Below are 15,283 nucleotides of genomic sequence, written 5' to 3' on the forward strand. Positions count from 1 at the left end.
CAGGAGATATATCAGTTTATTGGCAATATCAGATAGTGGCAATAAAACTTAGAACTGAGCTAGAGGATTAAACAGATCCTTCATTGTGAGGCATGTTAACTACATACTGTTCAGTATTTACAATTGATTTTGGCTAGCTGTTTACAAAAATAACTTAATCAAAGCATAAAAAAATATAATAACACAAATGAGCTATATAGATATGTGTTTCTATATTTACATATTGCATAGGGCATGGGTATGGAGGTCTTTATGCTAATGATGAGGTAGGCATACATGCTTCTGAAACATTGGTTTCGTGCATTGTACCATAATAATTAAAATTAGTCTTAATTTAGTCTACAAATTTTGAAGATATTCATTGAAAACTAACTTATATCCTGAATATATTTAATATTTGTCTCAACTTTTAGACATCAGAGGCTAAAAGCTTCGGACCCCTGCCAAAGAGTCTTTACAGGGCTCGTTTGAGATCCTCTGTTACAGTATTTTGTTTTGGAACTAAAAAAACAATCTCTGCGCTATTTTCCCTTTAGATTTTAGGTTCAATATTTGCTGAATTTTTCTGAGATATTTGGTTTGAAAATTTCAAGCCCTGAGTGGAACTCATTTTTAAAACGCATCTTGTTCTTAGAAGGGATGATTCGTAGAGCATAACTCTTCTTTTTTGAAACTCTTAGTTTTTGGCCTTCTTGTTGTGTTTTTCTTTTCTTTTCTCCTTTTTCTCTGTCTCTGTCTTTTCTTTCTCAGCTTTCTTCTTTTCCTTCTTCTTCTCATCCTTCATCTCCTTGTATTTCCACTTGGGTGGTTCCAAGAAGCCCCTTTCCTTCTTCTTCTTCTTTTCTTTCTTTGGTGTTGCCTCTGAAGGCCTGCTGACGTTGATTTTGGGGATGCAGCCCGAGGGGAATACGCTGTTCTTTCTCGCCATACTGCGGGAAATAAATGTAGTCGCAACTTTGGCGGAAGCCAATGAGAGGATGCTGCCTCGTCGCTCAGTGTCGGCACAGCACGTTGTAGAGATGGACTCTGCAGAGTAGATTGTGGGAATGATGTGTGAAACTGAGCCGTTGCTATGGCACACTGAGCTCTCTTCTAATTCCTTCTCTGGGTGATTCTTCACCAGCTCTTGCACAGCCTGGCGTCTCTTCCCAACCTCAGGAGGGCTTGTAGGGCACAGTGGGTGGCATCCAGTCGAAATAAGGGGACTGTGGACACTGGTGGTCATGCGCACCATGTGGTCCAAGCACCCGTTATCCTGGGGGTCACGAGGAAGTCTGAACCCGAATGTATTTTTGAGCTGCTGGGTGATTTTTCCCGTGGCACTTTTCTCAGCTGTGGCCTTGGCTACTCTCGCTTTAAGCTCAGGCCACTCAGGGACATAACTCTCACAGAACTGCTCAGCTTTTGGTCGCATATTGAGGCGTCGGAGACGATAGAGAGTCTCATAGCGACCTGTTTTCAGTGCCCAGTCCCGAGCGCATTTTCCTCTTGTGGTGTCTACTGCATGAATGTCAGCTCCTGAAAATAAAAATTAGAGCAAAGGAAAAGTAAGGGTTCATTTTAATTATGAAATGAATGAAGCATTCATTCTCTTTTAGGCCGGCAGGCCTTTTCCATGGCTGAAATTTTGGCTTGTCATTGTAAGAAAAGCACAGGTGTTGTTAATCACATTAACGATGGCTCTATTCCAGTTTACAGGTAAATGTTTGTTGGACAAAACAAGCTAAGTGAAGACATTTCTGTGGGCTCAGTGAGATTGTGAAGTTGCCATTTTTCAGTGCTTTTTAACATTTCACAGACTAAAGTTGTGTTAAAAAATGTTAAACAGTAAATTATGACAAGCAGAGAGTTTAAGAAACATGTGCAGTCTACAAATAGCTCTGCAAGTGGCTAATCTACAACCAGCCTAGAAGACTCATCAGTCAGAGATTACAGGAGGCTGTGTTTAGATGCGAAAACGTCCTCAGAATGATCCCTTAAACCGGTCTGACGTCACATGCACGTTCATTCGTGAACAGAGTTAGCTGGCTTCAAATATGGACAGATAAACTATGGGCTCAGCTACTCTCACCACCGGTGCTGTTCATTTAGAGCTGTGAGGGTTAATGAGCTAATGTTCAGGGTTTCAAAAAAGACCTAATAATGTCACACTACAGCAGCTCCTGAGTTGTGAGTGCAACACTGTGAAAAGCCAAAGGTTTTTTAAGTGGTGGATTTAGAAGCTACAAAGAATAGTAATTGTAAAACTTTGGCCTTTGAATGCCTGGAGTCCTGGCAAGAAAACTATACTATCAGTCACCTGTGCATTTTTTATATGTAAATGCATGTTGTTACTTAGTAAAAGGTTTGACAAGTGACTGAGTGGTTCATATTGGCAAATTAGAAATCTATTTATTGGCTTTATATTCAAATCAAAATGAATATGCAGTATAAAATTACCTCTTTAAGTATGATGTTTAATCTGTGAATAGCATGATGTATTTGTATGATGTCAGGAAGATCCTAATATGTTATGCAATAAATTGATCAAAATGAATCACAAACTAAAATAGTTTTCCAAGACTCGAAAGACAATAAATTGGAAATTGGCATGAATAAGTGAATTTTGTGCCATAAAGATCACAGGTGTGCCCGTGCGCTTACGTACCAGCCATAACAAGGGCAGCCACAACGTCATTGCGGCCGGTCATAGCAGCTTTGATGAGGGCCGTGAAACCTCGACAATCCTTTATTTCAGGGTCTGTACCAGGATAGTAATTTAGGAGGAACATGACTGTGTTGACGTGTCCTGGAGATGAAAAAATCAGGAATCAGAGATCAGATCAACACGTGTGTCAGAAAATGTGCTAACGTCTGATAATTGGTTCTGCTGCTCACAAAAGTCTCAGTTCAGATGAAGATATTGGTTGGGACTGCATCATGGTCAGATTAAAACTTTAAAGCCTGACAGTTTTAAGTCTATATAAGTCACATAATGCTATGTATGATATTTAGTACTAACTAACTACACTACAGCTCATTCATTTGTGTTGTACTTTACTGGTTTATCATCTGAACTTGACCTATGTCTTGTTTTGTTTTGTCAATGTTTGGTGTATAGGTACGACTTACCTGCTTGGGATGCAATCATCAGAGCGGTGTTGCCTTCATTGTCCTGGTGATTTGTGTCTATAAAGGGACAGTTGTGGAGCCCATATACAATGTCCACGAAACCTTTGAAGCAAGCCACCATCAAGCCATTCTGTTGGTAATAACGGTAAGGATCAGTGACAGCGGGGGTGTTTTAGACCAGTGGATCTCATACTTTTTCATTTCAAAGAACCCTACATTGACATAAATTAGACCACGAGCCCCATCTAAAAAGATTTTGTTTAAGGATTGCACATCTGATAGGATTTTGGATTTTAGATATTTTATTACAGAAAGTGAATGAAATCCATGACCAAAATAGTCATAGGTTTACTTATGGATGGAATTCCAGGGGGTCTGCTGGGGACCCCCTGGAATCCTCTCAACAACCTCACAGACTCTACTTTGAGAACCACTGTTTTAGACATTTTAGCAGGCTGGAGCTATGATTTACAGCTTCTGAATTATTAGCATTATGAATGAGACCCTCACCCAGCCATTGATGTCCAGCTCCATGACTTCCTCTTTTGTGACCCCTCTCTCCAGAATCTTCCGCAGAGAGACGGGTTCATTACGAGCGCATGCTTGATACAGTGTTGATGCTGCACGCCCGTTTGCTATCTCCGGCATGTGCTGTGGAAGCACCGAGTCGTCAGAGAGGATGCTGTCTGAATCGGACTCGCTCTCCAACAGAGACATGCCGTCCTCATCAGGGCCTGAGCCCAGGTGGGGGTCCTCCGATGCGGTGGCCATCTTCCAACAGCAAAACAGGTGAGATGTTAGTGTATCCTTTGGCTACATCTACAAGAAAATCAAAAATAGAAAGTAGTCTTGCAGAAACTGCTGGATGTTGTCTATAGAAACAAAGGTACTATCAGGTATGCTCTGGAGATGGAAACCCAGAAAGGATGAATCTTTCCTCCCTGGAAAGCTCTCCATCATTACACATAAAGTTAAAATCAGCTTCTCATTGTAGGCATGAAGTAGTTGGTCAATCACAACATGCTGGTATATAATGTGTAAGGCTTCAGGCACGGAAAGATCAAAGGTTTGCTTATTGTCAGATTGACATAAGATAACATGAGTCTGTCAGTCAGGGATTATGTGTGTGTTATTTGTGTGTCATGGAGTGGGTGTGGCTGTATGAGCTCAGTCTTCCTTTGCTGTTGAGTAACTGGATCAGCATCTAAAAGCCCTGCTGAAGACACAGGCTAAATGAGGAACAACCCACCTCAGAATAACCTCAGTCACATGTGACCCTGGTCAACTCATGTTGTGTACTACCTGGTACTTGTATAATTTTTTAATTGGCTAAACTAAAGAGAGTTTCTTGGAGTTCCATGTCATTTTTCTTGTCTTTATGTCTGTGTTTTGTTTTGGAAAATAAGTAGACTTCTACTCCTTTCTGAAGCCAACTTAACTGTTGGCTACTGTTTTTCTGTAATGTAGTGTGTGTGTAATCACATGCAAATGTTTTGATAGTAATTTAAATTTCGAGCAGCACACCACAAAGCTTGTTCAATTATGTTTTTATCAACTTAGAAATATAGCAAAAATTCGATCTATGTTAACTTTTAAGGACACCGAGACCATTTTACACACCTTCATCTCATCACGCCTGGATTATTGCAACAGCCTTTTCACCTGTTTCACCCAAAAATCTAGTGATCGACTCCAGACTGTCCAGAACTCAGCTGCCAGGCTTTTAACCAGAACAAAGAAATATGACCACATTACCCCTATTTTAGCTTCATTACACTGGCTCCCAGTATGTTTTAGACCTGACTTTAAAATTTTATAGATCACTTTTAAAGCTCTTCATGGCCTCTCGCCTTGTTATATTTCTGACCTTTTAGTCCCATACACACCAGCACGTACCTTGAGATCCTCGGGCAGAAGTCTGTTGTCTGTTCCAGAGTCTCGACTGAAAACTAAAGGGGCCAGAGCGTTTGCTGTCAGGGCCCCGAGGCTCTGGAACAGCCTGCCTGAGGAAATCAGGTCAGCTGAGTCAGTGAACTCTTTTAAGTCCCTTCTTAAAACATACTTTTATAGGAGAGCCTTTCCCGATCTTATTTGACTTTATTTTAATCCCTTTAATTTCATTCTATTTTACTTCTTTTATATTTATCTTAAATGTGTATTTTAGTCTTTTCAATGTTTTCTTGCTTTTATCTTGTATTGATTTTTGTATTATTGTCTTTTGGGTATTATTGTCTTTACACTTGTTAAAGCACTTTGTAACTTGTTTTTGAAAAGTGCTCTACAAATTAAGATTATTATTATTATTATTATTATTATTATTACAAATGTTTACACGTGTACTTGAGTTTTCCTGACACTGTGGAATCATTCAGCAACAGAGCTGTGAGTTAGGAATATTCAAAACGTCTAAAGTCACTGACAGTCATTTTTAGACCACCCTCCATCATTACAGAATGTAAATTCTACTCTGATCAAACTATCTGGCACTAACATATGAACATAACATAAATGTATATACACTCACCACAAACGGTAATCTATCACTGTAAATGTAGATGTATCCATGTGTCGGTCCGTGTGTGTCACACCTCTGTGACTTCTTGTGGACGACTTCTGATTTCCTCCAACACTCCTACTGTGTTTTCAGAGCAGAGAGGTCACAGTTTCCTCCTGGGCCTGTAAATAGAGGTACGTTACCCATTTCCATCCCACATATTGTCGTGATGACATAAAACTCAGAGGAGGAGTCTTCGTAGAGTCTTTAGAGTGCTTAGCTCATCCCACTTACAACAGCTTATGGAGGGGATTACTCACTGCTTTGGTCATTTTCATCTTTCAACTCATCACCGGTGTAATCCATACAACCTGGTATGGATACAATTTTTAAAAACTGGTTAAACTAAAGAAAGGTCCTTGAAGAACCATGACATTTTCCCTTTCTTTTTGTCTGTATTTAAAGTTTTTAGCAAAATCCGTTGATTCCCCATCTTTTAACTTTCTGATAAACTGTCTCAGGTACATATAACCCACAACCAGATGGCATAAATAAGGATGAGACACCTTTCATTAAAAAGTTATGAGAACATAATCAGAACATGCAAATGAAAAACTGAAAGAAGCTGGCAATCACATATCAACCACAACCACACCTTGTCTTATGCCAAATATGAACAAATATGCATTTATGCAAAAATCTCGTATAAAAACATCAAAACCACATGTAGTACTTTGTATGCCTTCAACAAATAAGTAATTAATCCAGTTGTAAATGCATAAAATGTTAACTGTAAGCTGCTTAAGCCAGAGGAATCTAATTAATTGTTAAATCTGGCTAGCAGACTATCAAATCCAATCAGAGGTGACCAACGTGCTCTGAACAGACGGGACAGATTCCAGACTCAAGAGTCAAAACAGCTACAAATGTCATTTCAGAGAGCCAAGGCTGAGTCATGATGTTTCACAGATTTACCACAGGATGGGGATCTCTCACACACTTCACAGGTTCCCATCTCAGACCTCAGCCTTTACTCTTTGTTCATAATAGAGTGAAGCTGATGAGAAGTTATATCCTTAATATCAGGAATCTGAAATTCACCTGCGTTCTATGAAGTGAGGATTTAAACATATTTTTTGTTACACTGGTGGACTTGCAGTAGGCTAGTGAAAGTAGTCATTGAATGAAACTATAAAAAAGGAAATCATAAAGGCAGTATGATCTACTCAGTGGTAATAATAAAACACTTTTTTTGAAGCTATGGTGAGTTAGTTGAAACTCCTGCTTTGGGAATGGTCACAGACTGAAATTAGCCTATGGGACCTGTCAGACGTGGCTGGACCTGTCTGGACAGATTGACCCCCCTCTTGTCCAGATGGGCCTGAGGAAAGATCCCACAGCTGTCCTCATCTGGTCACAGGGGGAAAAAAACCTGGTGCAAAGCATAGATTGTCGGCTTCTGTTAGACGTAAGGCTAGGACGGCAGGGACCTTTTTTCTGAAGCCTTTCAACTTGTTTTATGTCTTTGAATTAAATCAAAATCAAAGGATCAGGTGTGGAGGTTTAATTTAAGACATTAAGGTGAAGCAAAAGGACGCCACTGTAGGACAAACTCAAGGGGAACAGAAGAGCAAGTGATGCAAAATGAAGACTTTAGCAAAAGTGCAAGGGAGGACTGAACAACTTCTGGGATACATGGTTGATAAAGTGAGTGCCTTTGCTCCACAAGACCAACATCATTCTTTTGAGGTAATGGAAATTAAAAAAAACCTTGACGCATGTGTTAACTTGGGTTAATCTTAATTATTATTACCATGTACACAAATGTTGAAATTGTCAAGAATATTATGTACGTGCGGAGACTGTATTTTTTTTACCTTGCTTAAGCCAAATCCCTCTATGCAGTTGAATAATGTGTAGATTTTGAATGCAATATTAACATAATTCTTCAAAGTAAAACTGGAATGCTGCTCATCCTGTAATCTGAGCATTATCATATTCATTTGTCCTAAAAGTAGGGTTGAGTTTAAGTGTAATTGGCCATTTGCTAAGAAAACATATCATGACTTGAATTCATTTCATGTGCTGATGAACGTTTGCTGCTATGTATGTAACTGTACTTTATAATTTTGATGTACAAACAACAAGGTGCAGAACTCTTCTCCAATATACCCTCTAAATTCTTTCATCTATCTAACCTTCACCAAGGGGATCTATTTTGATAGATTTGTTTAAATAGCAGTAACCAGAAAATATCAAGTCAACTTTTAAGATGACCATTTTATCTTCAGACAGCGTCAGAATTCTTTGGCCTATGTCCTGTACTCTTCCAATCAATTTAGCCCTCTCAGAGAAATTCCTCAGATAAGATAAGAAGCCCCTTAAGCAGAAACAAAATTGGAAAAAGAGAGGTGGTGGTATAATTAGCTCAATCACTTTTTCTGCTCTCTCAGGGCATACCTACCCCTAAATCTGTCACACATGTAGATTAAAATACAAATACAGCTGCAAATAAATGCATTTGATAGAGTGGAAATGTTGTTTCTAATTTTATTGAACTTATTTTCTTTTTAATTTCACCCACATGTTGTGTGTAAGGTTTCAGAAGCCAACCGGGAAAAACTGTTGCCCGATGAAAAAGATCAGGACATGCGGACACAGTTCAAGTGGACCAGAAAGTCCAGTGTGGCTGAAGGATGCAGAGGTAACTCAGTGGGTTAATATGCTTTGCTCATGTCTTCAGTGAATATAGAGAAATACTGTAGTACTGCTGTGTGCATCTCTTATGTCACCTGGCAGAAAGGAAAAGCAGCGTTCACATCAGAGATAGACTGAAAGTGTTACACTTTGCTCACAAAACATCGTGGTTTAAAATTTTAAAATACCAAAAGCAGCACTAAATACAAAAAGCACACATTACCTTATCCAAATGATTAAATATTGGCTAATTAGATGTGTGCACGCCCAGATACACATGTACGCACGTACAATAATCCTTCGATGTGGAGAGATCAGCGCTTTTCAGCTCACAGGGATCATCAGGTCAGCAGAGTTTTTAAAAGCTTAACTCCGTGGCCAAAAGAACAAGAGCATTTTGATATTTGTATAGCTGTAATCTCTCCTCGATGGATTGAGATTCCAGGGTCGTGTTGGTCAACCTGTGATGTGAATGCGTGATTATCTGTCTGGGTGTGTGTACCTGAGTGAGACTGTGTGTCTCATATCGAAAAACAACAGCTGTATAAGAGACAAATTCTTCTCCCTCTTGGTTGTTCTTCTTCCTCACTGACTTTGTCAATGCTTGGGTTCGTATGAGTTTATGCATAAATCTCCTTGAATCACACTACCGGCTGCCACGAGCCTGGACAGCTGTGTTCGGAAGATCATCTAGTCATGAATGCTTAATCTTGGCTTTGAGATTAAATTGGTCTGCCTCCATCCTGTCGGCTCAGTTTGCTGTGTGTCGGGTCTTTCCACATGTTGGTTTTTCCACAGCAGTGGAAAGGCTTTGGTTTTGTAATGACAAAGGAAAGCAGGCAATTGTCTTATAGATTAGAGAATTAGGTTCTTTACCAGTTTTAATAAACATACATGATATATCATCTTTGTTGTTCAGATTAGATTCATTCTGGTGACAGTTTGCATATATTAGGCTGATGGTTGGTGGCAAGCTCAACTAAAGTGATTTTTCTTTCTTAAAATGATCTCGCATATAGAACAAGCAATAAAGAAAGATAAAAAACAAACAAACAAACCCATATTTGTGTAACAGATACTGTATTTTATCTGCTCTCCTACCCTGTTTATCATCATATCATGACCCCATAAATCTATCCTGTGACTCCTTGGGGGAGTCCTGATCCTCAGGTTGGAAACCACAGACTTGAATTTGGGTGCTTGTTTTGTGTCTGCATCTTGTTGTATGTTAGTGGCTCTTTTCATCATTTAAACTTGCCATATTTTATCTTTATCTTTATTTTATTGCTCTAGCTTGCCGTATGGTTGAAGAGAATATGGACAGATGAGAGTCCACGTTTGAGGCTGTGGTAAAGCACAGGTGCTTTGAGCGGAATGCTAACAGCAGCTAACATGCTCACAATGACAACGCTAACATGCTGATGTTTAGCTGGTATAATGTTTACCATGTTAGATTAGCATGTTAGCCATTTAACATTTCCTAATTAGCACTAAACCAAAAGATACAGCTAAGGTTGAGGGGACAAGGGGTTGGGAGTCATTAGTTTTGCAGGTATTTTGTAAATATTAAAAGTATTGGACACATTTATTTTTACATTTTGACCTGAGTGTTGGGCTAGATGAAAAGTCAAGGGTATCACCTAAGTTATTACAGTTCATCCTGAGGGGTACATGGATTTGTAAACCACATTTCATGGAAATCCATCCAGTAGTTGTTGAGACATTTCACTCAAAACCACAAATATCAACCTCATGTTTGTGCTGAGGGAAAAGTCAGGGAATCGCCAAAGTCATAGGGATTAATCCTCTATGATGAATCATATGCCAGTCCAACTGATAGCAGTTGATATTACAGTTTGGACCCAAGTGTCCACCAACCACCTACATACACTGCCATCCATAGAGCCATGCCACTAAACACTGACTGCAAAATTACCCTGTTGAAAGATTTGCTTATTTCGTGGAAAAGTCATGCGTACAAAAGGTTCACAGAGCAAACACCGAGAAGAGGAGCTGGTGAAGGAGGTGTGAAGAGAGAGCAGGAAAGGGGAGGGTGGAGAAATAAAAGGAGGTGGGACTAGGAATCAGATGCTAGCGAAACAGTGCAGAATGTTAGCTAAAACCCCCATCACAGCCCCTCCCATTCCCTGCCCCTTCTGTCGCTCCGTCACTTTTGGTCCCTCTCATAATCTTTGCCCACTATCTGACCACACAGAGGCTGCAGAGAAGAGAGGAGCACTGTCTCTCTGGTTTTTCTCCTGCTGCTCCTCATATCATGGGAGAGGGGCAGCTTTTTTTCATCCCTGGGGTTTCTACTCAGATTTGGACTATGGAGCTCTCTGTACACTTTTCCTCTCATCTCCTCTGGGTTTTACCACAGGAATAGTTTGTGTGTGTGTGTGTGTGTGTGTGTGTGTGTGTGTGTGTGTGCGTGCGCGTGTGTGTGTGCTTATGTGTGTGTGCGTCCAGCATGATGTCTGCCTCTTGTAGACTTGAGTCTAGCAACAGGAGTGGATCACCATGAGAGGGGGTCACCACCAGCGAGGGTGTGGGTGTCAGCACCTGTTCAGAAAACTGCTCAGCAAATGTGGCTGCTGCTTTGTTCAAGTTAGAGGTACGTAGACGCTCTGCTCTTCAGGATTTTCACTGCAGCTGTTCTGACTGTAGAGTAGTTGTAGTTGTGCAGTTACAATGTTGTTTGATGCACCACAACCTAACTGTTGCTACTGTACTACTGCTATTGAGTGGTGGTTTCACCATCATGGGCTACCACTGTCGACCCTGGTGTTGGTGTCAGATGAGAATTTCCCCTGGATTAGGCATACAAAAGTGTCTGCAAACTTTGCACTGTATGCTGATCATTAATTCTGTGTGACAATACAACAGTGACTATTCCTTTAAATGGGAACTCTGTCTGACTCCACGAAATACCAAGAAAGACTTTCAGAAAGTCTGCTCCAAGATAACACAGTCGAAGTATCATTTGTGGATTTGCAGAAGACAGTTTAATTCATATCGCTTTTCAGGATTCATCTAAATCAGCAGTCTGTGTTTAGAAGTATGTGATACATGTACAAGAACAGCCAGTGATTTATGTCCTAAACAGACTATAAGCCATGCAGTGAAAGAGTCACATCTGGATCTCTGCAGTGTCTCTGAATATGCTGCTGATAAGTGAATCATGGCAACACAAGAGTCCATGAGTCACTGTCCCAACATTCCCTATTGACCCCCATCACACACTTTTCTTTTCTGTGGAAAAAAAGAAACGAGATTTATGAGGCACAGAAGAGAACAACTTCTTTATGATCTCTACCTGCATCACTGACTATAATTAGATACTGAGATGAAAACATTTGCTTACCTCAGTATCAACTTTTCTGGGGGTGTTTCTGCTGATAATGTTAATTATTTATTCTGCTTAGTTCGACATTATGAGAAAAGAGACATTAAATCAATATAAAATGTCCAGGACTTTCATTGTGGTCCTTGATGAAGACAAGAGCGGTGGCGTCTTTCAAGTAGTGCTAGCTAGCTGATCTAGTAGTCATTAGCTTGCCTACTAAGTAACCGATCACTGATTGATGGTAAGTTTTTTTTCTTATATTACTAATTGATTGGATATCAAAAGAAATGTATAAAGATTAATATTTATTTTTAAACTCTATTTTATTTATTTGATTAACAACATTATTTATTTATGTATTCAGTTATATTTTTGACTAGTATGGCTTTTTACAGTCCGTCAATTTTGGGCCTCCCAGCACGAGAGTTTGTGTATTCGTGCAACACAAACTTTACACACAATGAGTATAACAGTACAATAAAGATGTCTCTCTTTTATCTTTTTGTTCCTGCGGAGGGCTTATTCTTTTTTTCATATCAGATGCATTATTGTCTGCTGTTCTATGTGTATGTATGGCAGCATGTAAAAACAGAAAGTGATATTCTTAATCTGAACTCCTAATACTGTGACCCTGCTTTAAAGCAAAGGCAGCTGTACGCATGCACACACACACACACACAAATTCGAACATGCACATACATAGACATGCAAACACATCCCATTACCGTCCCGACCCTTAAATCCTCTGTTGTTCCAGTTGCTCGGGGAATGATTACAGAACAGCTCTTCTCTGAGCTGCGCTGCTCTGACAGACCCTGCAAATAGAAGTGTGAAATGTAAAAAATGAAAACAGCCTTGTGTTGAGATGCCTTGCTTTCTCACCTTTTGCCCAGTGCTGTTCTTTTCTTTGAGATTTCCTGTGTGATGTGATGTCAGTATTACTGTTATACAAGGCGTTTTCTTGCCCCCTGACTCTAAAAATACCTTTTTTCTCTATTTGTGAGTCTGTGGATGAGTTTGCTTTGTTTATATAGAAAGCCTAGCAGTCAGGATAGCACAGGCTCTCTGTCTTTCATCTCTTTGTTTCTTATTTCATACATTTTCTATTCTGTGGTTGCTGGGAAGACAAGCCTTTGCTGAACAGCCTGCTGTTCTTATGTGGTTTTGGGGCTCTCTCCTTAGTTTTTGTTGCTTCCTGATCTCACTTCTTATAACTCCTTCATTCTGTGATCGCTCTCATTGAGTGTTTCATTTCCTTTGGCACAATGTCCAAAAGCTATTTATAAAGGCCCAAACACTTCCAGATAAAGGGTGTTTGGGCAACTTGCTTGGAAATCTACTTAAAAGTCCTGCCAACAATCTCACTGTCTCATTACATATACATCACTCTGCCTCCTAAACTGCCATGACTAATAGTCCATTAGCCCACCATTGTGTGAGGTCATCACTGCCAGTATGTGAAAAAGTAAACATGATGGCTAACAAGCCCAACAGTGTTTACTACCACAGAACACCTGCATAGATAGAAGCCTAACTGTAGGCTCAGCCGCTTTGCGCTTTTGCATTTGGGTTGTTGTGTGTTTAGCTGGAATATTGTTGTTGAATTTGAACTGAATTTGCATTAAAGCAACAATTAAGACATGTTCCTCTGTCCCTACAGGACAATGTCTCCAGCAGACACTGAGAACTCCCTCTCCTCTTAGGCAACGCAAGTTTATTTGTTACATGCTTTATAAACATCAAACAGGAAATATAGGATAGAAACAATTTTAAGACTGAAAAGAAAAAACAGAGAAACAAATACAAAATAGTCCAAGATGTAAGTGCAACGTGCATAATGTTATTATTATAGTGATGAACCCGTTGATGGTTTTATGGCCCACAACTTTACTGTTACTATACAATATTGTCTCCAGCAGGGTTAGTTGACTGTTTTCAGCAAAAAGGTTTAAAAATACCTACTGTACTCTCGCTGTCTAGCACTAAAAGGCAGACAGATAAAGTGATTAGCTGGTGAAAGTAGTGGAGCATTTATTTGCTGAAGAGCCATTTATTTTTCTCAGGAGCTGGTAGAAACCAAAAACAGATCTAAAGATGATTGAATATTTGACTTACATTTGCCAAGTATCCAGAATTACAACTTTATATGAATGCAATGTTGCTCTTTGTCTGTTTGCTGTGTAAAAAGGCAAATTTTTGCAAATGCACTTTATTAGGTGGTAATTCTGTAAGTGAATGTTGTTTTCACAACTCTTTGCACTAAACCGTCAGTCAAAGGCAGTGGAAAACATAAACTTTCATTTAGAGGTAACCAAAGTCAGGGAAAGTCTTGTCCTAGTCTGGTCAGTATGTGGTGCAGAGTACTGTAACTAAATGGTGCTTCTTTATGTTTAGTTTGGACTCGGGTGTGTTGAGTTCAATACTCTTCAGTATGTCTGCTCATTGTCGTCCTACTCACTAAACTCAAACCTGAACTCTGACCTTAACCAGATCTTCAGTGGGGAGAGATGGAGTAGACCGTGATGGTTTCTGAGTGGCAAACAAAAACTATGAGGGGAGTCCACACTGTACGAGTGAGAGCCAACATCAGCAGTCGTCTGCTCCGTGGGAAAAAAGAAGTGGTGGCGTGAGCAGTAGACGTCCTGCTACACTGTAAAAACTGTAACTGGGTCAGCTGTCAGCATGCAGGATGTTATCACATGTGATATGAAGGGATATTAACCATAATCATTCTTGTCATAGTTTACTAGCAACTATGACCTAGTTGACCTAATAATAGTTTAGGTCACAGACGCTAAGAGCAGAAAGACTGAGCAAACCAGAGGCATGACACTTATTATATATTATATTGATATCTGTACACATATGGCAACATAAATGAACCATTCTCCAGTGGATACCAGGTAGCCTTAGAGGTAATAGTTAGCAGCAGCAAAATCAGTCGGAAGCAGCAATGTTTTAAAGTGGAAGGCTGGTTGGAGGTGCATTTTTATTACAAGGCAGTGCAGGCCAATGACTGACAGGATAACAAGCTGTTAGTAGCAGCATTTGAATGTATCGGGTAGGATAGATTAGGACTAACTAACCTTAAGCCACATTCTGCATTTGTACAAACCTTTTCCCCGAGGCTTTTTAAAGTGACACCATATGTAATGTCACATTTCATACCTACATGTTCAAAAGTCTTCTCTCATGTGCAGGAATGAAACCACTCATTAGTTTAATGTGAAGCAAAGAAGATGGCACATTTACGTGTGTGTGTGTGTGTGTGTGTGTGCGTGTGCGTGTGCACTTTTAATTCTTTTAATCTGTCACTCTCCCGGATTGATAAACTGTGCTTCAACCATGTTTAGGAGTCAGTGAATGCAGACTACATGAAAGTGGCTGATTTGTAGTCTTTGGGATGACAGCGGTGTGGAGTAATAGCCTTGGCAGTTTTCCAAAACGAGGTGAAGACGGCCGTTTTAGCCCAAAATGACTGGATTTGATTGTAATAATGATGATTTCATTCATCGGCACGCGCAGAATATGAATCACCAACAGTAATCACCTCCTATATACAGACAAATACAGGCCTGGCACGTACCATCATGCTTACACATGTCATCATGCTGTTCGAAGCTGCGCTCCGACAG

At 39.9% G+C, this 15,283-nt stretch overlaps 2 protein-coding genes across 6 annotated transcripts in view; one reads left to right on the top strand and one right to left on the bottom strand.

Annotated features, from left to right (window-relative positions):
• On the bottom strand, positions 1 to 3,882 carry ankrd33ab (ankyrin repeat domain 33Ab). The gene is made up of 4 exons (XM_046028876.1): positions 3,622 to 3,882; positions 3,112 to 3,241; positions 2,648 to 2,788; positions 1 to 1,518 (listed from the first exon to the last, which is right to left on the bottom strand). Exons 1-4 carry the CDS (start codon positions 3,880 to 3,882, stop codon positions 677 to 679), a joined length of 1,374 nt encoding a protein of 457 aa, XP_045884832.1. The 3' UTR covers positions 1 to 676.
• The window catches only part of arhgef25b (Rho guanine nucleotide exchange factor (GEF) 25b), a 27,771-nt gene continuing 15,588 nt past the window's right edge, over positions 3,101 to 15,283 (top strand). For 2 of the 5 annotated variants that reach the window (XM_046028873.1, XM_046028875.1), the window contains exons 1-4: positions 3,101 to 3,256; positions 3,676 to 3,900; positions 5,759 to 5,799; positions 8,204 to 8,309. In XM_046028873.1, the coding sequence (XP_045884829.1) occupies positions 8,255 to 8,309 (55 nt within the window). In that variant the 5' untranslated portion in view covers positions 3,101 to 3,256; positions 3,676 to 3,900; positions 5,759 to 5,799; positions 8,204 to 8,254. Of the gene's footprint in view, positions 3,257 to 3,675; positions 3,901 to 5,758; positions 5,800 to 8,203; positions 8,310 to 10,510; positions 10,917 to 15,283 lie in introns of those variants that run through there. The other 3 variants (XM_046028870.1, XM_046028871.1, XM_046028874.1) reach the window with 2 other exon arrangements.

The sequence above is a fragment of the Micropterus dolomieu genome, linkage group LG18 (assembly GCF_021292245.1).
Source record: "Micropterus dolomieu isolate WLL.071019.BEF.003 ecotype Adirondacks linkage group LG18, ASM2129224v1, whole genome shotgun sequence".
Lineage (NCBI taxonomy): Eukaryota > Metazoa > Chordata > Actinopteri > Centrarchiformes > Centrarchidae > Micropterus > Micropterus dolomieu.

What these genes read in the sequence shown, in the direction of transcription:
- ankrd33ab (XM_046028876.1), bottom strand. Translation starts at nt 3,882, where the DNA reads ATGGCCACCGCATCGGAGGACCCCCACCTGGGCTCAGGCCCTGATGAG. An exon ending in AGCTGGACATCAATGGCTGG is followed by an intron (nt 3,242 to 3,621) that starts GTGAGGGTCTCA and finishes TATTACCAACAG; the next exon opens with AATGGCTTGATGGTGGCTTG. An exon ending in GATGATTGCATCCCAAGCAG is followed by an intron (nt 2,789 to 3,111) that starts GTAAGTCGTACC and finishes TTTCATCTCCAG; the next exon opens with GACACGTCAACACAGTCATG.